Raw genomic sequence first — 24,630 nt, 5'->3', positions numbered from 1 at the left:
AAAATTGGGGATATTTGGAGCACAGAAAAGAGGTATTTTCTGAGCTATTGGTTAGGGTTTTGTTTGCAGAGAATTAGAGATTTGTTGGTGAGATTAATTGGAGAGTTTGCGTGATTTTTAATCTCAGTTTGTACTCTTTTTCTCTATTAGTAAAAAAACTATATCCCCTTCTTGCCCCGTGGACGTAGGCAACTTGCCGAACCACGTTAAAATTGTTTTTTTTGTGTTTGTGGCATTGATTTGGTTCGTTTGGCCTTCTCTCGACGTTCGTTTGATTTGATTTCTCGTAGCACGTTGGTTTGGTTGTTTGGCTTCCGCAACGCTCAACATTCTCATCATATATTGACACAATGCTGACATGACTACTATATATAACAAAAATACTATTCTCTGAACATTGAGTATATCTTTCATATCAAATCTGACACAGAACTCTCGCCTTTTTATATATTCAGTGAATGTATATTATTATTTCCTTCCATATTTTTTCAAATAAATTCTCTGCATGAAAGAGAGAGAGATTACCGTAGTAGCCTTCATGCTAGAATTGCATGCTCAATGTGACGAAACTATATGCATTGCTTTCAGGTAAGGGGCTGTTTGGTTGGCTAAAAAAAAGAAAATCAATTATATAGAAAATAGGTTCTTTTTGTGTTTGGTTTACTTCTTAAAACTAAAAAAAAGATGATATGATATGAGTTGTCACCATATTATTGGATGATGCGAAATATTTTTAATGAAATACATTTCATAAATTTTTTTTAGAAATAGATGAAAATCAACTTTTAATGGTTTCCTTGTCCTATTTTCTTTTCTTTGATTTTAGGAAATCAACCAAACAGGCCCTAAAATTATTAACAGTCCCACATTGGTGACAATTAGCCAATACATATAGCTACAATCCACGTGTCAGCAATCTAGCTCGGTAGGACGATATCACGGTGCATCCTAGATTGCATAAAACCATCACCTTTCCTCGCAAACTCGGGCTTTTAAAGGGATTAGGTCCGAAATAGTCTCTCTCTCTCTCTCTCTCTCTCTCTGCTTTTGCTGAGCTCTCCCATTTGCGATGGAACCACAGGCAGAAATTCCCAAATCCTCGAGGTGAATATTTCCTTTTATCTTCTAATTCTGTAGCTATCCATTAATTTCTTTTGTCATTCAATCCTGTATTTGGTAATTAGAGTGAAAATTAAATGACTTCTTGGGTTGCTTACCTACTTACCGCATTTCCTTTTAAGGTGATGCATGGGTTTGTTGCTTATCGGTTTTTAAATTCAAATTTATGTGGAAAACTCAAATGGGTTTTGATTTTTTCAGTGATCTTAGGAATCATACTTCGACCTGCTAGTTAAGGGGGGGTTAGTCATCTAGAACTTAAATTTGGAACTGGGATAATCTGTGTGATAAATTTTTAAGGTGTTAGTCACATAGAACTAAAACTAGAATAAAATTTTACGGTGTTAGTCAAGTAGAACTCTAACAAAACGAGAATTGGGATAATGGTACAAAATTATCCCATTTTTTTATTTTTTTATACAAAAATAAGAGTTCTAGTCTCTCAAATTATTCTAAGTTTTAGCTTGGAACTAGGTGGTAAAAAACTAAAACTCATATTTATTTTGTTTTTTTTTTATTTTTATATTTTTTCCTTTAGGGGGGGTTAGTCATCTAGAACTTAAATTTGGAACTGGGATAATCTGTGTGATAAATTTTTAAGGTGTTAGTCACATAGAACTAAAACTAGAATAAAATTTTACGGTGTTAGTCAAGTAGAACTCTAACAAAACGAGAATTGGGATAATGGTACAAAATTATCTCACTTTTTTTATTTTTTTATACAAAAATGAGAGTTCTAGTCTCTCAAATTATTCTAAGTTTTAGCTTGGAACTAGGTGGTATAAAACTAAAACTCATATTTATTTTGTTTTTTTTTATTTTTATATTTTTTCTTTACTTCTTTCCTATTATGGGTATCACTTAAATGTCCCAATTAACTAACACCCCCTAAGGGAGTTGTTTCCAATTTAGAGAAAAACCTGGACGCTTTTAGGTATTTCAGTGCATTTATTCTTGTTATAGTTTTAGGGACTTTTTTTAAATTAGTCTTTGAAGGGCATTGAATATTAGCGATTAACCCATCCTTGTTTAGTTTTAAATTATAAAATTTTAAGAGAAGTAAACAACGCGGTTAACCCCCCCCCCCTAAGCTCCGATTCCCGCTACTCCACTCTAGCCACATGGTGCTTACAAGTGCAGACAATTCCTGTACCTTTATTGTCAGGGGGAACCCCTTTTGATGCCTCAACAGCTCACGTAGGCACCTTAGGCACACCAAAGGCTTGTGGGACATGACATGCAAGGTGCCCTTACCTCTATTTTGAAATTTTGAGAGTGCGACGGGTGTATAACAAAGTAAACTGATTTTGGAAATAAAATATATATCTTTTCTTTTCCTTGGCAGATTGTTTGATATTTTTTCTTGTAATGTGCCTAATTACCTATACCTATATTCGAGGACATGACAGTTTGAAACTTGAAGTCCAAACTTTATTGCTTTATGACCTATGTAACTAATTAGTAGTTAGTAGAACTATTTAATATTTGTTACTACTCTGTTTAGATGGTTCGTGTGTTGTTAAATATCATAGTTTGTGACTTTTTGTGCAATTTTTGAAACTTTTTGGATTTTTTAATAATACTTCATGAATTATAATATGTTAGCTATGTATGATTTCTTAATCTTATTTTTTTAAATTGTTGAGTTGTAGGTAGTTCACGCAGGATTAATATAGGATATAATTAGTATTAGGATAGTGTAAGATTTAAATGAAATATTCAAAATAATGTTTCATGTATTTTATTAATCTTTTTTTATAAATTGTTGAGCTATAAGTAGTTCACATTGGATTAGTATCAGATATAATTAGGATTAGGATAAATTAAGATTTATATAAAATATTTAAAATAATGAAGAGTAATATTGACCATGGAAAGCAACATCATGACCTCATCTCCTTAAACTTGCGTTTCGCTTTTAAAACACTGCTTATACTTTAGTGAAAAAGAAGTCACAATCTTCTTGGTCTGCGCCTAAATAGTTATCTCATTTCCAATTCTCAAAGTCCTATCAACGATAGTATCACAAACTTATTCTGCAACAAGTATCTCTTGTTCTTCAGCTTTACATAAGTAATTCGAGTGTTCTGAAGATTATAGATATATTTGGCCCCATACATGGAGAGGTACAAAGGTAGGTCTCATAACAGACTGCCTCAGACACTAGAGTAGACACTAGGGTCTCTTGACAATAGAGCCTCACACATGGAGACATAAAGTAGAAGTTCATATAAGGAGACCGATAGTAACGACTCGGACATTGATACAAACAATAGGGTCTTGGATTTGGCTTTTTTGTTTTGAATCTTTACGGTCGTTGTCAGAGAGTGTTATATGAGGAGAAGATGAAGCTACCAGGGGGAAGCTTAGAGATGGTACTTGAGCCGACAACCCTTGTGGCTGCTTTGAGTTTTAGGCATTATAAAAGAGGTATTATCATGGTTTTGAATATCCCTAATATATCATTTTATAAGGCTTGCTGCTAAATGATATGATCTCAATTCATTTTCGGTTTTGTCAATTTTTAGGCGATATTATATCATGATTTTCCAATATATCAAGTTACATTTCAGCCTCAAAAATCACCAGAAATGTTGCAGTATCAATTTGGATTTTTATTTGTTATAAAAGATTGGTCTGGATTTATGGTTCAATTGAGGCCTAAACCCGAACAAATATCTGTTAAATAACCAGAAACAAGTGGAGCTCGATTGAGACCGAATTCTCTTGCAACATGTTCCCAATATCTGATAGTTAGAACATTGGGTATTATAGAATTATCATTTTAGCTTCGGTACATTGTTATGTTGCAGAAAGTAATTTCACCATAGTGAGGGTCTGAGGGATATTCAGAGTTTATTTATTGTAAATCAAAAACAACACACAAGTACATTTTTTCAATGAGAAACAACCGAAGTTCTGGAACTTTCCTAAATATATAACTGCTCTAATAATGGGTATTTGTTAAAGTTGAGAAACGGTGAGAGGATGAGATGGAGACAGGAGCTATGCTGGATGAAACTGCTAGAAGCCTAGAACAAACTAGGTCTGAAGCTATAATGGAGTAGAATGTGAATGGAGCCACATACAAATACAATAAAAAATATGGACTTAATAGGCAATAGAGAAAGCTTTCCATTTAGTAGATTCTAATCATGCAGGGTAAAGGCTTTGTTGTTTCAATTTCTGGTTTGTTGTTTTCTTGTTTCCCTCTTGGTGTCTGTGTAGTTATAATGGAAATTCTGATAACAAAAACACCATTTCGTTTGAAAATGGATGTCAAAATCCCAAGAGCGGAAAAATTATTAGTCCTAAAGCTATTAGCCTTCATAACAAGTAATGGAGGCTAAGCATGCATGCATGCCACCTTGTATAAATCATGTGAATATGCTTAATTCCGTGTTCTAGAGGATTGCTTCTGCTGTTTTTTATATATGACAATTTGTTGTTTGCTATTCAAGGCATTTTCATTAGTTAGCAATTGGGCATCAGAGTGGACATTCATATGCTTCATGCATCTTAATCTAACCTTTTTACAGGCACAAATGCTCCGCATGTTTCAAGCAATACAAGATAAAAGATCACCTTGTCGAACATATGAAGAAATCATATCATTCAGTTCATCAGCCCAAGTGTGGGGTCTGTAAAAAGCATTGCAAGACACTGGAATCAGTTAGAGAGCATCTTACAGGTAGCTACTTAAGCTAAACTTTAAGCATATGCAGTTATGTTTCAAATGTTAGTTTTAATCTCTTACTATTTCTTATTTTTCACTCTATTAAATTTCAATTGCATGAAGGTCCACTGGCCAAATCTGACTGTGCAGTGGTCTTTGCTGCCTTGGGTTGTAAGCTCTGTCTATCAATATTTGATAATGTTGATGCTCGTGGCCTACATGAAGTCTCTTGTAGCTTTGATCCACCTTCTGTCCCTGTAAGTTATGCAACAAAAGCTTGATACTCATATATTCTTCTACTTAGTCTCTCCCATCTAAAGTTGAATGGGTATTTTTATAGGAGCTAATGTCCTTGCCTATTGCTGACATGTGCGATGAAGTTGAAGCGGCAGTTTTGAACTCAGCTGTGCCAGATGATAATGGTACTTGCCCCAAATTAGTCGCTTTGGACTGTGAAATGGTTGGAGGTGGAGATTATGGTTCATTTAACCTTTGTGGTAGAGTTTGCCTTGTTAATGAAAAGGAGGAGGTGATATTTCATGCATATGTAAAGCCTATAATTCCAATCACTGATTACAGGTTCTCTCTTTCAGTTCATTCCTGATGATTGTTATAGGAATGGGTTATTTAGATATTAGTCCATAAAGTCATCAAGAATTCCATATTAGCCTTCAAATATGTGAAATTGCTCGTGAGTGGGTCTTGCACTTGGTCGCTCAATGACCAAACTACCCTCCAGTCTATGTTCCCTCTAAAAACCCTTCTCGTCCAGAAAAACATTGGCTAACGGGTATTTTGGTCATTGAGTGACCAAATTGCAAGACATCTTAGGATTTGAGAGACATGCATAATTTCAAATATGTGAAGGATTAATATAGAACTATTGAAGATTTGAGAGACTGTATATAATAACCCTTTAGGAATTTCTTGTGTTTGTGTATTCAGATTAACCTTAATTTGCAACTGGCTCCAGATATGAATTAACTGGCATAACAGAGGATCATATCGTAGATGCAACACCAATTTGTGAAGTTTCAAAGAGAGTCAAAGAAATATTGTATAATGGGGAAGAATCGACATGGAGAATGCGAACTGATGGTGGAGAAGCTTGTCTTCTTATAGGTCATGACTTGGACCATGATCTTGAAGTTTTACGAATGGACTACCCTGAGAACTTGACACGGTGAGCTCTTGATGATCCTCTTGTCCTCTTCTTAGTTGAATGCAAAATTAAATTGCATTTACAACCTTATGAAAAATTAAAGTTTTTTTTTCTTTTTCTTTTGGGCTAACTCACTGAATTGTTCCTTTGATCTTTATACAGGGATACAGCCAAATACCGTCCGCTTCTGAAAACAAATTTGAAAAGCCATTCTCTGAAGTATCTGACCAAGACCTACTTGGGGTGTGTAACTCGTTCGTATGTTACACTCCCTATCAACACTGTAATATTTATAGTAAAATACAACTTCGTGTTCTTTTAGGATGTTTTATTGCTAAATTTAGTGGTTTAGTATCAAGTTTCCTGATATAATTGTAAAGTTCATATTTGTTTAAGTGACATTGATTAAAGAATAATTCAACCATGTACTCAAACACTAAGTGTCAAAGCGCATGACTTATACTCTTTAAGCTTGTAGAATTATAACATACGGACAAGTAGAAATTTTTTTTATCTGGAAATATGAAGTATCTCGACTCTAATATCATCCTCTGTGGTTGATAATATGATATCTCTTGTTTACCCCGTATTACTAGGAAATAGTAAACAATTGAATTGATTGAGAATGTAACCACTGTTTTTGAATCCTAATGCATGCATTCATGTCGATACACTTCTTCTGTTAACAACTAGATAATCCTGTTTGAAAATCCCAAAATGAATTTATTAACCAAGTTTTGGCTTTATAGGTATGAGATACAGTCTGGTACACATAATCCATATGAGGATGCAGTTTCTGCTATGAGACTTTATAAAAGGATTCGCTCTATTGTGCACCAAACCAATGAAATTTCCATTCAAGATAATGATGATAGCATCTATTATACCAACGACAGCAAGAAGAACAGCCCATTTGATTCCAACAAGAACAATAAGAAGAAAAGCCCATTTGATCTATACAAGAAATGTGAACTCTTGGCTAAATCCCCGGATGAGCTACTTGAGATATCCAAGTCCTCCTACAAATGTTGGTGCTGGGATGCAAAAAGAACGCTAAACAGGATGATAGAAGAGTGATGAACTGGAGTTTTTTCTTATCTAAAGTTCCAATTTCCCCCAAATATACCGTACAGTGGAAAGGTATGTTTTTTTTTTTCTTTCTGTCATGTCATATCTTTGTTTTGTTGTTTATGCATATGAACAACTTTGAGCAATGAAAGCCATAGTATGGTTCTTTATAGAAATGGCATAATGGATTGTTGGTAAATTTTGTGGTATTCTATTGGTGCCATTGTCATTTGAATTTCTATGTATATCTCGATTATTTGTGGAAGTGATGGTGTCTCATCTAGTGATGATTACATATGGGAGGGAGTACACAAATTCATTAACATATAATAGGATCAACCTTTTAATAAGATAATTTTTTCGTGTCCCAAAATTTCTCATAGGCTTTCTGATTTCCATACTTAGCCACTCATATTTTCAGTTATTCTCAATCTTTGGTGGTTCATTATGCTCATCTTCATCGTCTTGTAATGCTTGCAGCATGAATTCATGTATCCTGTTTTCACTAAGTGCCTGAGCTTATAGACCCAAATCGATCACAAGATGTTAATTAAACAAAATATAGGACAAATAATCCTTTGCTCAGAGAAGCATATTTGTTCAACACTCTGCAGATATCTGTACAGTAGTACGGTTATCTTACATTGAAGAATCTCATCTCGAGTAGAGGAAAATTTAGCATTCTATCTATACTGCTTAAGGCAAAAATCTAGTAGCCAACATAGGTTTGGTCATAAAAACTTTGAAATTTAAGCCCTCTGATGTGTAGATCTGTTCCCTTTATGTTAGCTTCAGATCTTGCTCTAAGAACTATGAAACAGATATCGCAATTTGATGATGCAGTCTCGAGGGAGTTGAACCACTTGGGCTTTTAACCAAAGGTATGAGAGATTGCACAACATCTGTAATCAAAGGTCTATACTCTGCTTCTGATTGCACACAAACAGCAGCAATTGCAGCTACCTGTCACAATATCATAATCACATTAGTCAACAGCATAGGGCCAGAAGTTGTTCAAATAATTATTAAAAAAAAGTGACACTTATTTGTTTAACTATTTGTTCAAATTCAATTTGGAAGATCATGTAAGAGAAAACAAATAAATTTTAGTGTTCATATATTAAATGAATCAAGTACCATTCACATATTCGAGTTGTTTGTTTATGAAATATCCGTTTAAAGGTTAGTCACTTATAATTTGTATTATTACACACATGTGTTATATCACATTTGTTTGTTCTAGGTTATATATTTATTTAAGAGACCTACGAGTCTCAATCAAATTTTTAAATTAAATATTCAAATTTCTGACTTATATGATATGACTATTAAGGAACAATTGTAATTATGAATTTCAGCGTTATTGAAAAACTAAAAAATTTCACCAAATCATGTTACCTTTTAAAAAAAAGTTCTTTATCTAATAATTCTATATTCATAACTTGCAGAATATTAAGTCAAATAATTATGTTTTTGTATTCGACAAACACTTTGATGAATATCCGAGAGTTTGTGGTCAGATTCAAAGAAATTTGAAGAATAAAACTCGAAATTTGGATTTGTATTCAAATATTATAAACGACTATAAATATGAACATTTCAGAAAAAAAAACTGTTTCCAACCCTAGTCTCTGTATTATAAAACATACCTGAATTAGTTCTTTCCTTGAATATTGTCCTTCCAAAGCTGGATCAACCATTTCGACCACTTTGTCCCTATTAGTAAGTCTTGGAAGAGCCTGAAATAACGAGACACCGATAACGAATAGTTCCTCATGGACAAATACTGGAGTAAACTACAGGGTGTTACTTAGGAGTTTGGACAGAATTACTAACCCATGAGACTAACACTTGTTCACCAGGAGGCCTCAAAGTATCGACAGGTACTCGCCCTGTTAGTAGCTCTAAAAGGACAATTCCATAACTGTAAACGTCTGATTTGGTAGTCAGCCTGCCAGTTAATGCATATCTGCAAAATAATCAACAATAATGAACCATAACTTTATCCTTTTTTGGGTTAATTGCGGATAAGACGCTATGTAGTTCTATTGTTGCAGATAGACCCCCAGAGTGAAAATTTTGGACTGTTTAACCCCCAGAATGTCTATTTGTCAGAAAATATTTTTTTCTCTTATGGTGAAGGAGTAAAAAAAAAAAATTCAGGAGGTTCTATCTGCAACAATAGAACTGTAGGGGGTCTATCTGCAAGTAGGTGGATAGCTTGGGAAGATTATACTCACTCAGGTGCAACATATCCACTGGTCCCTAGAACACGGGTAACAACCTGCCCATTGACCTTATCAGATCCTGTTTTAGCCATTCCAAAATCTGAGACTTTGGCTCTGAAATTGTGGTCTAGCAGAATGTTACTGCATTTGAAATCCCTGTGAATAACTGAAGGAACTGTGTGTTCATGGAGGAACTCGAGGCCTCTGGCGCAGTCTAGAGCGATTCTCAAGCGAGTAGACCAGTTGAGGGGTTCATAGTAGTGGTTGCATGAAGAAGGATGAAGGTGCTGCTGTAAGTTCCCATTAGGCATGAACTCAAATACTAGGAGTCGATGGTGCTGGTCAGCGCAGTAGCCTAGTAGCTCAACTAAGTAGGAGGATGTCAGGCGATTCAATAGGTCAACCTGCAATTAACCAGATTCGTGGTGACAATCCACATATTACTTGAGGAACATTTATGCGTAACTTTCACAAGTCCCCTCCCCTTTAAGTTTGGCCTTTTTGAGGTGAGCCCCCATAAAGTTTCTAAATCTCACTTATACCTAGGAGTGCCCAAAAATATCCGTATCTGCTAGGATGCGGATAATGGTTATCAAAATTTATAATTGATAAGTTATGGTTACAAATATGGTTATGTAGTAAAATGCCTGGATCTGTATTTGAAATGTCATAATACATATTGGTCATACTGTTGCAACAATTATAATCCTTAGATTAATAAATTTGAGGTTAATTTTGATGATCAATGAATCTAATATTAGCTTTTCAGATATAACAAATATGATAATGAACTCTCTTGTATCATATGAACTATATAATTTTTCAATATTATCTAGTTTTCTCACATCCGTTTTGTATCTGCATGTATATCCGCTTATATATCCGTATGCGTATCCATATACGTATCCGAATTTAGCGGATGTGGATACGAATTTTCCTTACCAAGGCGTATACGTATCCATATGCATAAGTGGTAAATGGATACAAATATTGTAAGTATCATATCTGAACCGTATCGGGACCGAATGCATCCCTACTTATACCTCTTAATTTATGGACTTCTCACATAACCTCCATGCATTTCAAATAACCCCCTAACGACATCAGTCCCATTTTTATTGGAAAGAGTTTTCCCCTAGAAACCATCTTTAAAATAGGTTCATTCTATAGAACTGCCTTTGATTATCAATTATCACCTTTAAATGGTGTTTTTGTCACAACCAACCATTTGCAACCACTTTTCAGTTAAGGCTTAATTAACCCCACCTACCATTCATTGAGGAGTATCTCTCTAATATATTTGGTATTTGACACATAATCATTACGGCAACACCGAGAAAATTGACGCGAAGGTGAATTCAGGCGGTTGATTGCAATAAAAAACCATTTTAAGGTGGTTTAGATATAAATTGAAAATCAAAGATGGTTTTGGTAGCGTGACCTTGTTTTAAAGGGAGTTTTTGGGGAAAACCCCAAACAAAAAAATCTCAAAATTACAAACCCATAAAGGTTTTCAGGGTTATAATAATTAAATAGGACCTGAAAGAGGCTTTTTCCCATCAAGGACATTTTTGTCATTTGGATGTATGCGATTTGTTGTTCTAACGGTGTTAGATGAGGGGTTCCCTTGCAAAACTTAAGGAAAACTTAAGGTTAAGTGACATTTCAAAGAGAAATTTTCATAATAGCCCTATTCCCAAGTTATTCCTAAAAATCAGCCTCGTCCACGTTTATTTAGTGAAATCGACCTAGCTTCTGACCACATCAGCATCGTAGCCAGAAACTGGATCATTTAAAAAAAGCGAACTAATTAGTTAGGGTTGACAACCCTGGTTAGTTAGAACTTATAATTCCTTTTTGACTTACGAGGGGAGATTCGCAGCCACGTGTTAAGGCCAAAACAATCGGGTTTGTTTGGCAGGGAGTGGCGCGCCCATGGAGCCGAAGAATTTGTCTAAGTGTTGAAATAGTAGAGGTTCCCAACCCTGACTATTTCTATTCATGGTGGGGCCCATCCATTTATATATACACCCGACCCTCTCTTCCTTTCCCTAACAATATCGTTTCTTTCTCTCTCACCTCCAATCTCTCTCTCTTCCACCTACCCTACTCCTAACCCATTTTTTGGCCGAAATTCGACAAGTAAGTTCGGAGAAGATATCTAGGTAATTTCTCTTCCTTTTCTCAACATTTAAAAATGCAGGGTTTTTCTCTCTTCTTTAACATTTAAATCTAGGGTTTTTATCAAAATCCAATTTTTAAGGTTTGAAATTTAATATCAATTAGATATCTTTATGATGATTGTTAGTCTTTGTGTGTAGTATGTTTTAATAGAAATTTAAATTCTAGGGCATAGAATGCTCATTTTGGGGTTTAGGGTATTTATTTATTTATTTCGGGTTTTTGATTAAAATTAGAGTTATATGATTATGAGATTGTTGCATTGTATATAATGGATTATGAGATTGTTTGCATCTAAATAATATAATATTATTTAAATTTTTTACATTCAAATGATATAATCTAATTTTTTTTCAGAGGTTGAACAATATGGTTTTTATTACTTGTTCTTACAGTGGAAAAATTAACTATAGAATGAATAATATGTCAATGTACGTCGGAGGGGTAACGACGCCGTTAATGATCTTGGAATCATGGAGGTATTATGACTTGATTAAAGAATTACACTAAGTTACTGAAATTGATCATTGAGAGTACCGACTGAAAGTAATATGCAATTGGCCTATAACTTTTGACAGAACGTTCGCAGTTGAGATATCAAATAATTATCATATGAGTATTATGTTTAATTTGAGCAGGACACAACCAACGGTAGAATTATTGATTGAAAAGATTCCACTTAGTTCGGGTCAAATGTTAAAACTTCCGGAAAAGTTCTCACACATGTTAAACTTGGAAGTTGAGTTTAACGGTTTCCATTCATCGTCGAGCGAAATGGAGCGGACTTAATTTCAATGCCTAAGTGCACCTTTATCTGGGGGTACGTCAAGTGTCATAAACAATGAAGCCCCTTATCAAGATATGAGGCCGTAGAGGGGCGACGATTGAAGAGGATAAAAGAAGTGACGAATCTAAAAATGAAGAACAAGATAGTGCGTCAATTAGTAGCATATAATTTGTGATTGAAGATGTTGAAGAGAACCCGGGATGGCTTGATGAGACTAATGTTAATAATAAATATGTTGAGTACAAAGAGCCACTTTCTGACGAGTTTGAAGATGATGAGTGGATTCGTTCTTCCACGGTACAAAATATTGGTATCAACCAAAGTTTAAATGGTAGAAGAGATGAGGACTTCACTTTTAAAGTTGGAGATTTATTCGAGACTAAGGACGAATTGGTTGATGCTATTCGTAATTATTCTATTAAAAAGAATGTCAAGTTCAAGTAAGTTAAAAGCAATTGCACAAGTTTTGATATAATTTATTTTATGAATATAAAAAGAAAATGTTAGGCGAAGGGAAATGAAGTTGATTGCACATGCCCTTGGAAGTTATATTCATTTGCCACAAAGAAACATAATGGGCATTTTAAAATCACAAAATACTGCAGTGTTCACATGTGTAGCAACCCGATCTTAGAGCAAGATCATAGTGGTGCATCTGCTCTTACGTAGCGAGGTTGATTATGCCTAAGTTAAAGAAGAAGCTTGATCTAAATCCCGGTCAGGTAATTGATAGAGTGGTAGATATGAGATTCATTGAAATGTCATATAGTGAAGCATGGAATGCAAGGAGAATCACGATAACATAAATATTTGGTGATTGTGAGAAGTCTTACACAACACTTTCTCAATATCTTGTTGCGATAAAAAAAAGCAATCCTGGAACTGAATATGAACTTATAACCAAAGAGATCCATCCGAGAGTTCAGCAATTCACCTTCGTATTTTAGGCATTTGGTCCTTCGATTGAGGGATCTAAATTTTATCGGCCGGTTCTTAGCATTGATGGCACACACTTCTATGAAAAATACAAAGGTGTATTGCTTGTTGCTACAGGAGTATATGCAAATGATGTCTTATTTCCTTTGGTTTTCGCGGTTGTGGAGTTCGAGAATAGTGAAAAGTGGGATTGGTTTTTTTGCTTGTATTCAATTATACATTCTTAATATTTGACACTAGAGCTAATTTTAAAAAGAGGCATGGTGAGATATATTTACAAAACCTTCTTTGACAAGCGGATTGTGCACTGAAAACATGTATGTATGATCAGATAAGGGATCAAATCAAGGCAACATCTCAAGTTGCACATGACTAAATTGAGAGTAGTTTGGGAAGTGAATATGTAGACCGGTGGGCACTAAGTAAAGATGGAGGGAATTGTCTTTGAATGATGACAACTATTTGTTCTGAAAACTTCAGCGATGTACTTAAGGGAGCTCGAGCAATACCCACAGGGGTTAGTTGTGAGGACATTTTATAGACTTAATCATTATTTTTTCAAGCGACGAGAAGATAGAGCAAAGTGGGTGACGGTGTTGACACAAAAAATGAAGAGATTGCGGGGTCTCGTGTCGTGCAGGCGAGATCAATAAAAACGGTTAGATTTGCTAGAGATGAATGGTAGGCTACAAACAAATACGGTTATAATTACACCGTCATTTTGCGAGGAACTCAATACGCATGCCCTTGCAACATACTACAATTATAAAAATTACTATGAGCGCATGTTATAGCGTTTTCTTCCAAGCAATATAAGGGTGGAAATACTTCATACTACATATATACGCTTCTGAGTGGTACCAATCAAGTCACTATAAAGATTCATACAAGCAGTGTTTCCATCTCATTGTAGATAGTAGTCAATAGCCATCCTATAACGGGTCACATGTGTTACCTCCTGACTATAAGAGACAAGTCGGACGTCCACGATCAATACTCATAAGAGGTACAATGGATGAAGGGTAGTAAGGGGTTCCAAAGCACAATATGTGTGGATATTGTAGACAAATGGGTCATAATAGATCTCATTGTCCTACCAATCCAAATAGATAGTATTTATTTGATACATTTATTTCAATCTATACTAAGCCTTTATATATCAATTAGATGGAATGTTTCTAGATATTGGAAAAGCTCCCCAGAGGGTCATGAAAATTTTTAAAGGAATCAGCTTGATCAAATGGAGAATGAATAGGTGTAAAATTATAATATTTAACTATATTCAAGCAATATATTATATGTTACTGATATGTAAATTTCTGTAATGTTTTTAATAGGTCAAGTGGATACCTTATGAACTAATTTTAGCTTCACTACTAGATATTTGCAGAGATGGTGAAGATATATGCATGCCCGAGTCCTGATTATATGCTTTGAGATTGTCGAAATGCACTTGCTCGATCGTGTGCTTCGACTATTTGGATTAAAATAACATATTCTAGATTTTGTAGAAAGAATAGAGCGAAATTCCCGAAAAGGAGCACATCGTTAAAATTGGGAGATAATTCGTCAATCTTACATTGAGGATTGGGAGTTGAGGGGATGTTGTAGTGATGGAGAGAGGTGACGCACCAGACCTAGATGTGTACATATGTCGGTATTGGGGAATTACTCGCTAATGAATATATCGAGAGAACAAAGCACCTTCCTCGTACATGTCGAGGGGTCCAATTGAGAGAAAGTTGGTAAGTGAATATGCAAAATATATACTTATTTTGTGATCATTATTTTTATTATCATTATTTTGCTAATAATCTTCTTCTGATTGTTATCTTGTAGGTAGAAGAACTTGATGATGTTGCTTTTATTGCAATGATGCATGAGATAAACTACCAAGCAAGAGGCGAAGAATGCATTTGTTCGCATCATAAGAAAGATTTAGTCCACTCTCAGAAATACACGTCATGCAAATCGTGATGGACGTCAATAACGACTCATAGGGTACGAGCGTCGATGGTTGCGAGGACACACCGGGGTGAGCTCAAGTCGCGCACATGACGTAGCCAGATGTTCACAGAAGGTTCAAGATGAGGAGAATGTCATGCGTTCACAAATTCACACACAACCGGGCGACGAGATCATCCAAGCTCATGTTGAAGGCGAATGGAGACGAGGGAGTGGAAGAAGAGGGAGAGGGAGAGGGAGAGGGAGAGGAAAAAAAGTTCTTAATATTAATTTTGATATAGTTTGTATTATGATGTTTACGTTTGAAATGCTAATTGGAGTAAATGTTTATGATTGGAGTTTTGGTAAGTAAATTACAAGTTTGTTTGCGCTTGAAATTGGCTATAGATGTAATATAGATATAAAAATAGATGTTTATTTGTGATTAAAATTGATTATGGATTAATATATGTGTAGCATGAGAGCTTGTGTCCAACCAGACAATTTTGGTTGAGGAGAGAAGAGGCTTCCTAGCAAGAAGTGCTCTCTGCCAAATGGTCGGGGTTGTCAAACACGACCATTTTTATCAGGGTTGATAACCCCGACTATTCCATAACATAGCCTCCAGGAGCGAGAGCAATGGAGCAAAGTTTCTGCTAAATGAACGGGGTTGCAAATGAACGGGGTTGCCAACCCCGGCAACCCCGACCATTTAAATGAACGGGATTGCCAATGAACGGGGTTGCCAACCCCGACCAAATGGTCAGGGTTGGCAACCTCCAATAATTTGGCTCCCGCTAGCAATTAGAAGTGCTCCTAATTAGTCGGGGTTGCTAATTCCGACTAATTAGGAGATCGTTTTTTTAAATGTCCCAGTTTTTTACCATCATGCTGACATAGTCGAAACTAGGTCGATTTCAGTAAATAAAAGTGGATTTGGTCGATTTGTGAATAAATTTGAGATTTGGTCTATTTTGAAAATTACTCCAACATTTAAAATTTTAGGCGAGTTATCTCAAAAGGGTCAAAATCTTGGTGTTTGGGTGTGTCTTTATTTACTTATTATTATTATTATTATTATTATGTTGGGCGTGGGGTGGGCAGGGAGGTGGGGTTCTATGTTTTTTGGTGATTTTACAAGTCCGTGCTGTAGTTTTACTGTAGTTAAATGAAGATACTTTGTAAAGACCAAATTCAACACATCTTCTGTGCTAAACCACTGTCAATGATTGGCTCATCTTAGTAAAGTAGGTTGTGATTCTTTTGAGATCTAAAAATTAGCTCGTTAATTACATCTTTCATATCTGGACGGACCAATTTCCAAATCACGTGCTACGGCAATGACTCGTTCCAAATATAACTAGTACCACACCAACGAACAAATTGCATTAATCGCTTTGTTTCTCAAGGCAAATCATACCCTTCACTAGATAATAACAATTTTGATTAAAAAAGTGTACATTCTCATAGGATCCGAATCTTACCATCAACTCATAGAAAGTAAAAAAAAGTTTAGGATCACTTATATAATGCGTTTATTCGCACATTGCCTCCTTCCTAATAAATGTCGCATTTATTATTTTTTGCAGCAACATTGAAAGAGTTCTCTAGTACAGGTACAATGTAGGGTTTGGCAAGATAAAAAAAAATGAAAGGAGAGAGGGAAGCATGTAAGAGGCTTGTTGGCTTAGAGATGAATCAGGTAAAGAAGAAGACATGCATTGATAATGGTAGGTTTGCATATTAAGTTATGACAAAAAGGAAGGGCAATGAGTAGCCTTAATTGGAATTTGAATAGTTAGAATCTACCCTTGGAATTAATCCCTTTCATTTCCTTCAGTTTATAGCAAATTTACAAGTTTGCCAAAATTGAACCGACTCATAGTAGTAGAAAATGAATGCATTCCATTAGTTTCTATCAGGTGAATGGTATGAATATCTAATTTAATACTTAAAATTCACAACTTTTCATGGGAAAAAGAGGGTTAGATGTGGATAAACCCCCTCACTATTGCCCAATTGTGGATGGACCCCCTATAGTTCTGTATTTGCGGATAGACCTCCTGAGTGAATTTTTTTGACCCTTTACCCTCAGAAATTTCTTTTTGTTTTTTTTTCGAATAGACCCCCCAGAAAAGTCCAAAAAAATTTCCCTCAAGGGTCTATCTGCGACAATAGAACTACACGGGGTCTATCCACAGTAGAACTGTAGGGAGTCAATCCGCAATTGGGCGATAGTACAAGGGGTCTATCTGCAATTAACGCAAAAAAGAAACAAGAGGAGAGAAAAACATTTACCTCCATCCTGAACGCTCTCTCCTCTTGCTTCCCATCTCCATGCAAAACCTTGATGGCTGCCACTGTTCCATCCCCCAAAGTCCCTCTAAAAACAACACCAAACCCACCATTTCCAATCACATTGCGTTCGCTAAACCCATCCGTCGCCAGTTCAAGCTCCTTGTATGTAAACACCTGCCCTCCTTTCTTCTTACCTTCATAGATACAACTCACATCTAACATTCAAATTTCAACACAAGCTATAGAGAGGTGGGAAAACGCAATTTGTATGCAAATCACAAAACCAAGTACCTTGTCTGTAACAGACAATTTGAGAATTTGATATCTGATTCCTGTCACCGCTGCCTGCGTGTTTTGTGCACTTTGGTCGCCGAATTATCAACAGAAGGAAAAAAGAGATAAAAAGGATGCATAGTATAGTGATGGATATAACAATGAGTAGAATGTAATTTAAAGGGAGAGCCGCCATTGCAAAGAACAGAATGGAGAGGGAATAGAATCAAGAAGAAAGCACTATAAAGGGGAGAGAAGAGATAAGGGGATATGAGATTAGACAAATCTCGAGAGCATAAGATGTTGGCGCATTTGGACAAAACTGGAGGTGGTCAACTTGTTGTTTTGCTCTCCCCCCACATAAATACAAACCCTGTTCACATGTTTCCTTGTTATCTGTTAGCTTGTCCTATTCTTTGGATATATGAGCGCTGGTGCCAGTCTCAACTGTTTCTTATCTCTCTGTTTTAAATGCAGGGGCTGTTAAAATTTTGTGTGTGTTTCTCAGTGTTTCTGGTGGTTGGTTGAGATTTGGGCTTTTTAACTAACTTTTCTATATTTATTAACTGCCCCTGGTTTTATTCTCATCATTATTTTTTATTACGTGATCCTTTTATTCTTTTTTGGGTTTTTTAGGAGGAAATTCTTGAACAAACTCAGGCCCCAACGTAGGAATCCTCACTCACAGCTCAACAGTACAGGAATATTCCTCAGAAGGGGCAGGTGATTGAACTCCAATCACTTCAAACGAGATCATATTTCATTAATCAGTCTTCTTCCTTTCTCTCTTTCTTTCAGACTGTAGATATTTTTGTGGCCACCGAGTCCTTATCTACACAGCTGAGTGTTACCAATTCCCCTTTGTCTCTACTCAATTCCCTTCGACGGTGGGCAGCATTGCAAAAGATCTTTTTTATGAGGGGTATGGGCATGAGATTATTGATAGTGATAAACTAGTATTTACGCAGATAGAAATACATTGAGATGGAGGGATATGATGAGAATAAAGTGAGAATAAACCGAGGCAAATTGTCTGTAGCCTTCTGCTTCAATGCAGTGACAGATGATTAAGCAACAACCCAATTAAACAACCCCATGCATCTCTCAATCCGGATCCACTATCTCCTCGACGCTAAGAATTCCATTGTTATTTATCTGCATAGTTATTTATCTCATTTTTATGATTCATATCTTTTTGGCGATTCTTCTTGATTGAATTTTTTATAAAGATTTACGGTGAAATAGAGGGCCTGAGAGTTCTTCCATCTCTGTATTCCTTACAAATTAATTACTAAACTAATATTGGCCCTCTTGGACGTATGCCGAAGGTTGTGTCATGTATTATCTGAATTCTGTTTATATTTTATCTTCTTAATATTTTCCTATGTTTCTAATTGATCATTTTATATATTCTGAAAATGTATGAGAAGACACTATATCTTCTGCTGATAATCAGCAAAATTAACCAGGATCGCAAAAAATAAATTATGTAGGTTGTGGGGTCTGTTAGATAAAATAAACAAAATTAAATTACAGCATGCAAAAATCCAGAAAATAAAAATAACAAAAAAAATCTAGCCTGATCGGGAACAGTCATGTAAACACTACCCTAGAATATTAAGGACCCGCTTATCACCTTGGCGCAGATGAGCCTCTCTCCCCAAGCGGTAAAAAACCCTCGGAATCGGTCGGCCTCTGAACTCGGGCCAGAATGCAAAGCTTCTGCTCAGGTGAAGATGGCTGCCTGAAATAAGAATGTAAACTATAACGATTTTTTTTTTACGCAAAAGAACATTCGTAGGCAGAAGAGATTAAAGAAAAGAAAGAAGCTTTGTTCGTTGTGTGTATTTTGAGAATGAGAGGGCTGTTTATATAGGGTCGGTCGGAACCTTAAGAGCCGTTGCTCAAAATTCGCGCACGTTTCTAATAATGCGCGTAACTCCCCACATGATCTCCAGTCGTTACGCACGTTCATCTCTTTGCATGATCTCCGAAATCGCGTAGCCGTTACACATGTGAAAACGTGTAAAAAGAAGGATTGCAAAACAAAAGGGCATGCGCGTGTGGTGCGGCGTGATGCGCGCATGTGTGTGTTATGCAAAGCGCAAACAATCAATACAAAGCTCAAAACACTATTCAAAGTCCAATAAGAAGAGAACCATTATAAACCTTCTTACTATCCATTGTGCGGACTATTCACGAAGGCAATATTGCCCCCCCCCCACCCCAAAAAAGGCAATGTTTGACTGAAAACACAAAATCAATAAATAAATTAATAATCATGAACAAATATAGGTTGTGCAACCTTTTGTTAGAATCTTGACCCAAGATTAGTTTATTTTGATGATAACAAATATTATATGTTGTGTGTCATTATGTTGCTAACATTTGGTTTTGTAGTATATGTGACGCGCCCCTAGAGATTTCACGACAAGCTGCAGTCCAGAGGTGAAACAAGAAATGTCAAGCTCTGCCATGGCCACCCACACGGCAATAACAGTTTTCCACCATCACAATCAACACTCTTATCCTAGTAGAGTCAACAATGAGTGTAGCGTACAAAAACAAGTAAAAGATAAGACAGAGAAATAACTGAGAAGTGATACGTGATCAACAATTTAATTGTCTGCATCATCCAACGATACAGAAATACCATAGTCAAATGTCTGAATCAGATATACTGGAATACTGCAACAATTTCAAATACAAATATCTACAAGAGAAATAAGGGTACACAGCCTTTAAGCATTCGTAGTGAATAAGACTCTCATAATGTGTAAACAACAAGTCTTACTGTGGGAATCACAAAGAATATATACTAAGTAGACAGCTGAAGCTAAAATGCATCGCCATCGAACGAAGCGAGCCTGCGACTGCTCGGGCTCCTCGGCTCGTTATCTTGAAAGGGGGTAGGACAGACGAGCGTCAAAGCCTAGCGCGAGCAATATCGACAACGAACACCCAAGGAACATGGGCTCGGTTGTACTAAAAAATACACATTAAATACATAATAGATCTAAAATTATTGATCTTACTAAAGAGAATTTCGGTATTTAGAAATTTACAACACGAGCATAGGTACGTCGAGCGAAATAATCCAAACAAGGAAACCCTCATGTATATACCTTGTATCTCAAATTGTAAATCCCTAAACACCAAACCCGAGGTTCTAGTATAGGAACAATAATAAAAGAAATACAACTAATCTCAGAGCATAAATACAGTGCTATGTCATAGCTTATATGGGCATCATGTTATAACTCACATGAATATCATGTCATAATCTACATAAGTGTCATGTCATAAACTCCTGTGAGAAAGTCATATACAGGGTTAAGAAATATGTCCGATACAGGAACTAGATACTGTGGTTTCCAAACACATGGAATAAGTGGCAAATGTCCAACACGAGGACTGAAATGGATTATAGTCCAACATAAGGACTGTGCAACAGTGAAAAGTATATGCGGAAAAAAATATACATAATCTAAACTCGCACGCATCACGGTGTACATGTCTAAACTTGTGTCAAAGGTCAACACATATGCACAGATAAATAATTAACATGGTGAACTAGTGTCAGGTCATCGAGGCGACCACGAAAAGCAACTCAAACAGATCAAGAATCTGTAAAACATCTCATCAGTCAACTGATGTGTCGACTGATGACATCAGTCGACTCATGTGTCGACCGATAAGCTCAGGCAGCACAGCCTCAGCTCACCAGTCGACTGACCTGTCGACTGAGGAGCTGAGAAAACACAATCAGCCCGTCAGTCGACTGATCAGTCGACTGATGACTGAAATTTCATCCCGTCGGTCGACTGATCAGTCGACCGATGGACTGCAGAAACTCTGCACAGGTTGTTATTTACCCAAAATTTTATCTAAACTCATCCCCATCACTCCCAAGCATGAAAATACTGATATTAACATGTATGAACTAAACTGAAACAAAAATTTCATGTGTGATTACATAAACAAAACCCTAAACATGTGCATTCATGCTTTTAAAACATTTTGAAAACAAAACTCATGTTAAATCCTCCGGAGGGTTATATAAATACAAACCTCTCATCAAAATCAAAACTAATAATCATGAAAACAAAAGATTTGATAAAAGAAAAAATTGTTTTCATAACCAAAAGATCTTAAAACATAATTTTCAAAACCAAGACAAAAAAAATAAAAACACTAAAATTCTTGGTTTAAAATCAATTTTGTTTTGGTACCAAAGTATTCTTGGTACCAAAAGGTTTAGGGACATGATCTCTATCATTCAAACTCAAAGCCCTAGGGTTATGAACCCATTTGGGCGCATTTAGTGCACGGGTCCGGTCATAGCAATAATTATGCAAATGATCTATTCGATTGTAATAAGTGCAATGAAGAGGATGCATTTGGTTATGTTGACCATGTTAGGAATCTTGATCCTAAGATTAGTTTTTTTTATGATAACAAATATTATATGTTGTGTGTATTATGTGCTAATATTTGTTTTGCAGTATCAGAGCTATATCAACAATTATATTCAAAGAGATACTCAAGACATAGATGAGTTCAAGGCAAAATGAAGCAAAGAAGAAGAAATACTTTATTGTCAAAATGTAATTTTACATTTTCTTTGCTTAGAAATTTGTATAAGCCTTGATCACTCACACACATACACACATAGTGTTAGAACACACTAACACATGCTTAGTGTGTTGGTTAACAATAGAAATCCCCTATGTTAGCCATTAGAGTTTATAGATATTGAGTGAGTGTTAAAACATTTTATTTATACCCCTTAGCAATTATAATCTGGAAAAACTCAAAAGATCATAGTTGTAGGTCTCTTCAAGAGCTTTCCAACAAATCTTAAATCACCTCATTCTGATATCGGATGAGAAAGTTATAGTCAAAATACTAAAAAAATTTCAGAATCTGTGAGTTTACAATGTAGTCGACTACTATGCATTGTAGTTGACTACTAAGCAATTTTCTGACTTCACATAGTCTGTTTAGACTCAGTGTAGTCGACTACTATGACTTGTAATCGACTATAGATGTAGTTTTTTCATATTTTAGATTTTAAATAAGTGATTGTTTACAGCCGTTTTGTGGACGTTTATTGGGTTTAAAATTATGTCATTTCAGAAGCTATAAATCGGTTTAAACATCAGAAAACAAACACCAAGTTTTGCATTTATAAGATTCACATATTGTGCAAATTAACTCTCTAAACTTTTAGTTTTTCAATCTGTTTTTCCATAAAAGAGAGTTTCTGATATTGTCTTTATTCCTATCATTCTTATAGCTTGTTTAGGCAATATTCAGAGTGTTAAAAAGATTGATAAGCCACTGTTACACGTTCACATCCACATCAAGGCTTATAAGATTAGAATTGTACATTGATTCAAGGAAGGTTCTCTCAGGTTTGAGAGGGTTGATCTCTTGGTCTAGAGATCGGTGTGACGATTGACATGGTCTTGTCAATTGTGTTACAATTTGCATGGTCTTGCAAATTGGTCAGGTTTACTTTTGATTTTATAAGGTTTCAAAATCATAGTGGAAACTCTCAAGCGGGATTTGCTTGGGGACTGAATGTACACAGGGGAGGTGGAACCAGTATACATGCTTGTGTTTGTGATGTTCATTTTCTGAGATTGTCATTCTTTCTTTGCAATTTATAATCTACTTTGCAAACTCACCCTCTAGTGTTTAAGTGTAAAGCTTCCGCAGATTTTTATAAGAGCGCACTCTATTATTAAGGGTCACGATCCTACACTTAGTATACATAAGCAAAATCAGACCCTACATTTAGTATCAGAGCAAGGTAAAAGATGGCATCAACAAATACATCACAATTCAAAGAAGGTCATTCTACAAATCGTCCACCAATGTTCGATGGATTGAACTACAACTATTGGAAGTGCCGAATGAAGATTTACCTTCAATCAATTGTCTATGAACTTTGGAACGTTGTGGAAATAAAATATGAGAAGCCAACCACACCTTTCACGGAATGGACTACATCTCAAATAAGGAACAATGCAAGCTTGGATTCTAAAGCAATGAATGCGTTATTTTGTGCTCTTGACAAGAATGAGTTCAATAGGGTGTCAACGGCCACATCCGCATATGATATTTGGCACACATTCAAGGTAACTCATGAAGGTACAAGTAATGTTAAAGATACTAACAATAATTTCATTTGTTATGGTTGCAATAAGCCAGGACATATGAAGAATGATTGTCCCCTTCTAAAATCAAAGTCAAAGTCTACAAAATTCAACAAGAAAAGGAAGGCTTTGGCGGCTACATGGGATGATAGTGATGATTCGTCTTCGGATGAAGAAATCGAAGAAAAGGAAAGCGCTCATATGTGTTTTATGGCACAAGATGAAGCCGCATTAATGTTTTAGATAAAGATATTTCTTCTATTAAATTAAAATATGATGATATATGTTTGAATGTTAGTAAATTCAATAAAAGTAAAGAGAATTTGAATAATTTGCTCTCATTTCAAAAATCTTCAAACAATCATTTTGGCATTGGATTTGTTCCTAAGTATTTTATAAAGAATGATTATGTTTTGAAGAATAATAATAAGAATATTCATGCTAAACAAAATAAGTATATATGGATTCCTAAGAATTTGAATATTCATGATAGGAATTATTATATTTCATCTTATATGTATGAAGTTTGCAATTCAAAAAATTACACTTATGTTAACAAATGGAAACCAAATTCCAAGTGGATTTGGATTCCTAAGGGCTAATCCTAATGATATAATATAAAAGGGTACCAAAGTGCTTAATATTTTTATTAAGGTACTCGGGAAAAGAAAAAATTAACTAGAATTATGTTTATTTCTTTTTACTAATGACAAAGGGGGAGTTATATAGAAAATTTTAAATTTTTTACTAATGTTTTGGTGCAGGGGGAGTAAAAGATTTTATTTAATGATTTT

The 24,630-nt window shown here is 35.5% G+C and overlaps 2 protein-coding genes across 8 annotated transcripts; one reads left to right on the top strand and one right to left on the bottom strand.

Moving 5' to 3' along the window:
- LOC109848142 lies at positions 1,012–18,960 on the top strand. Of its 6 annotated transcripts, none has more exons than XM_020417497.1 (9): positions 1,012–1,104; positions 4,659–4,810; positions 4,919–5,052; positions 5,136–5,374; positions 5,769–5,978; positions 6,120–6,215; positions 6,707–7,097; positions 14,548–14,902; positions 14,997–15,562. In XM_020417497.1, the coding sequence occupies exons 1-7, from the start codon at positions 1,070–1,072 to the stop codon at positions 7,032–7,034; spliced, it is 1,194 nt and encodes a 397-aa protein (XP_020273086.1). In that variant the 5' UTR covers positions 1,012–1,069; the 3' UTR covers positions 7,035–7,097; positions 14,548–14,902; positions 14,997–15,562. The 6 variants fall into 6 exon arrangements, with proteins under 6 accessions (XP_020273086.1, XP_020273085.1, XP_020273090.1 ...); XM_020417496.1 differs by having other exon boundaries at positions 14,538–14,902; XM_020417501.1 differs by having other exon boundaries at positions 6,120–6,200; positions 14,538–14,902; positions 14,997–15,561.
- LOC109848143 (probable serine/threonine-protein kinase PBL7) lies at positions 7,576–18,043 on the bottom strand. 2 transcript variants are annotated; one of them, XM_020417502.1, is made up of 6 exons: positions 17,691–18,043; positions 17,400–17,614; positions 9,266–9,657; positions 8,862–8,994; positions 8,675–8,764; positions 7,576–7,988 (listed from the first exon to the last, which is right to left on the bottom strand). In XM_020417502.1, exons 1-6 carry the CDS (start codon positions 17,866–17,868, stop codon positions 7,836–7,838), a joined length of 1,161 nt encoding a protein of 386 aa, XP_020273091.1. In that variant the 5' UTR covers positions 17,869–18,043; the 3' UTR covers positions 7,576–7,835. The 2 variants fall into 2 exon arrangements, with proteins under 2 accessions (XP_020273091.1, XP_020273093.1); XM_020417504.1 differs by having other exon boundaries at positions 17,400–17,593; positions 17,691–18,038.

This window comes from Asparagus officinalis, chromosome 7, assembly GCF_001876935.1.
Source record: "Asparagus officinalis chromosome 7, Aspof.V1, whole genome shotgun sequence".
NCBI lineage: Eukaryota > Viridiplantae > Streptophyta > Magnoliopsida > Asparagales > Asparagaceae > Asparagus > Asparagus officinalis.
This window is presented reverse-complemented; position numbering and strand designations above follow the sequence as displayed.

What these genes read in the sequence shown, in the direction of transcription:
- LOC109848142 (XM_020417500.1), top strand. Translation starts at nt 1,070, where the DNA reads ATGGAACCACAGGCAGAAATTCCCAAATCCTCGAG. An exon ending in TTGATCCACCTTCTGTCCCT is followed by an intron (nt 5,053 to 5,135) that starts GTAAGTTATGCA and finishes GTATTTTTATAG; the next exon opens with GAGCTAATGTCCTTGCCTAT. An exon ending in ATTCCAATCACTGATTACAG is followed by an intron (nt 5,375 to 5,768) that starts GTTCTCTCTTTC and finishes AACTGGCTCCAG; the next exon opens with ATATGAATTAACTGGCATAA.
- LOC109848143 (XM_020417502.1), bottom strand. Translation starts at nt 17,868, where the DNA reads ATGGCGGCTCTCCCTTTAAATTACATTCTACTCATTGTTATATCCATC. An exon ending in AGAGAGCGTTCAGGATGGAG is followed by an intron (nt 9,658 to 17,399) that starts GTAAATGTTTTT and finishes GGTTAATTGCAG; the next exon opens with GTTGACCTATTGAATCGCCT. An exon ending in CAAGGAAAGAACTAATTCAG is followed by an intron (nt 7,989 to 8,674) that starts GTATGTTTTATA and finishes ATATTGTGACAG; the next exon opens with GTAGCTGCAATTGCTGCTGT.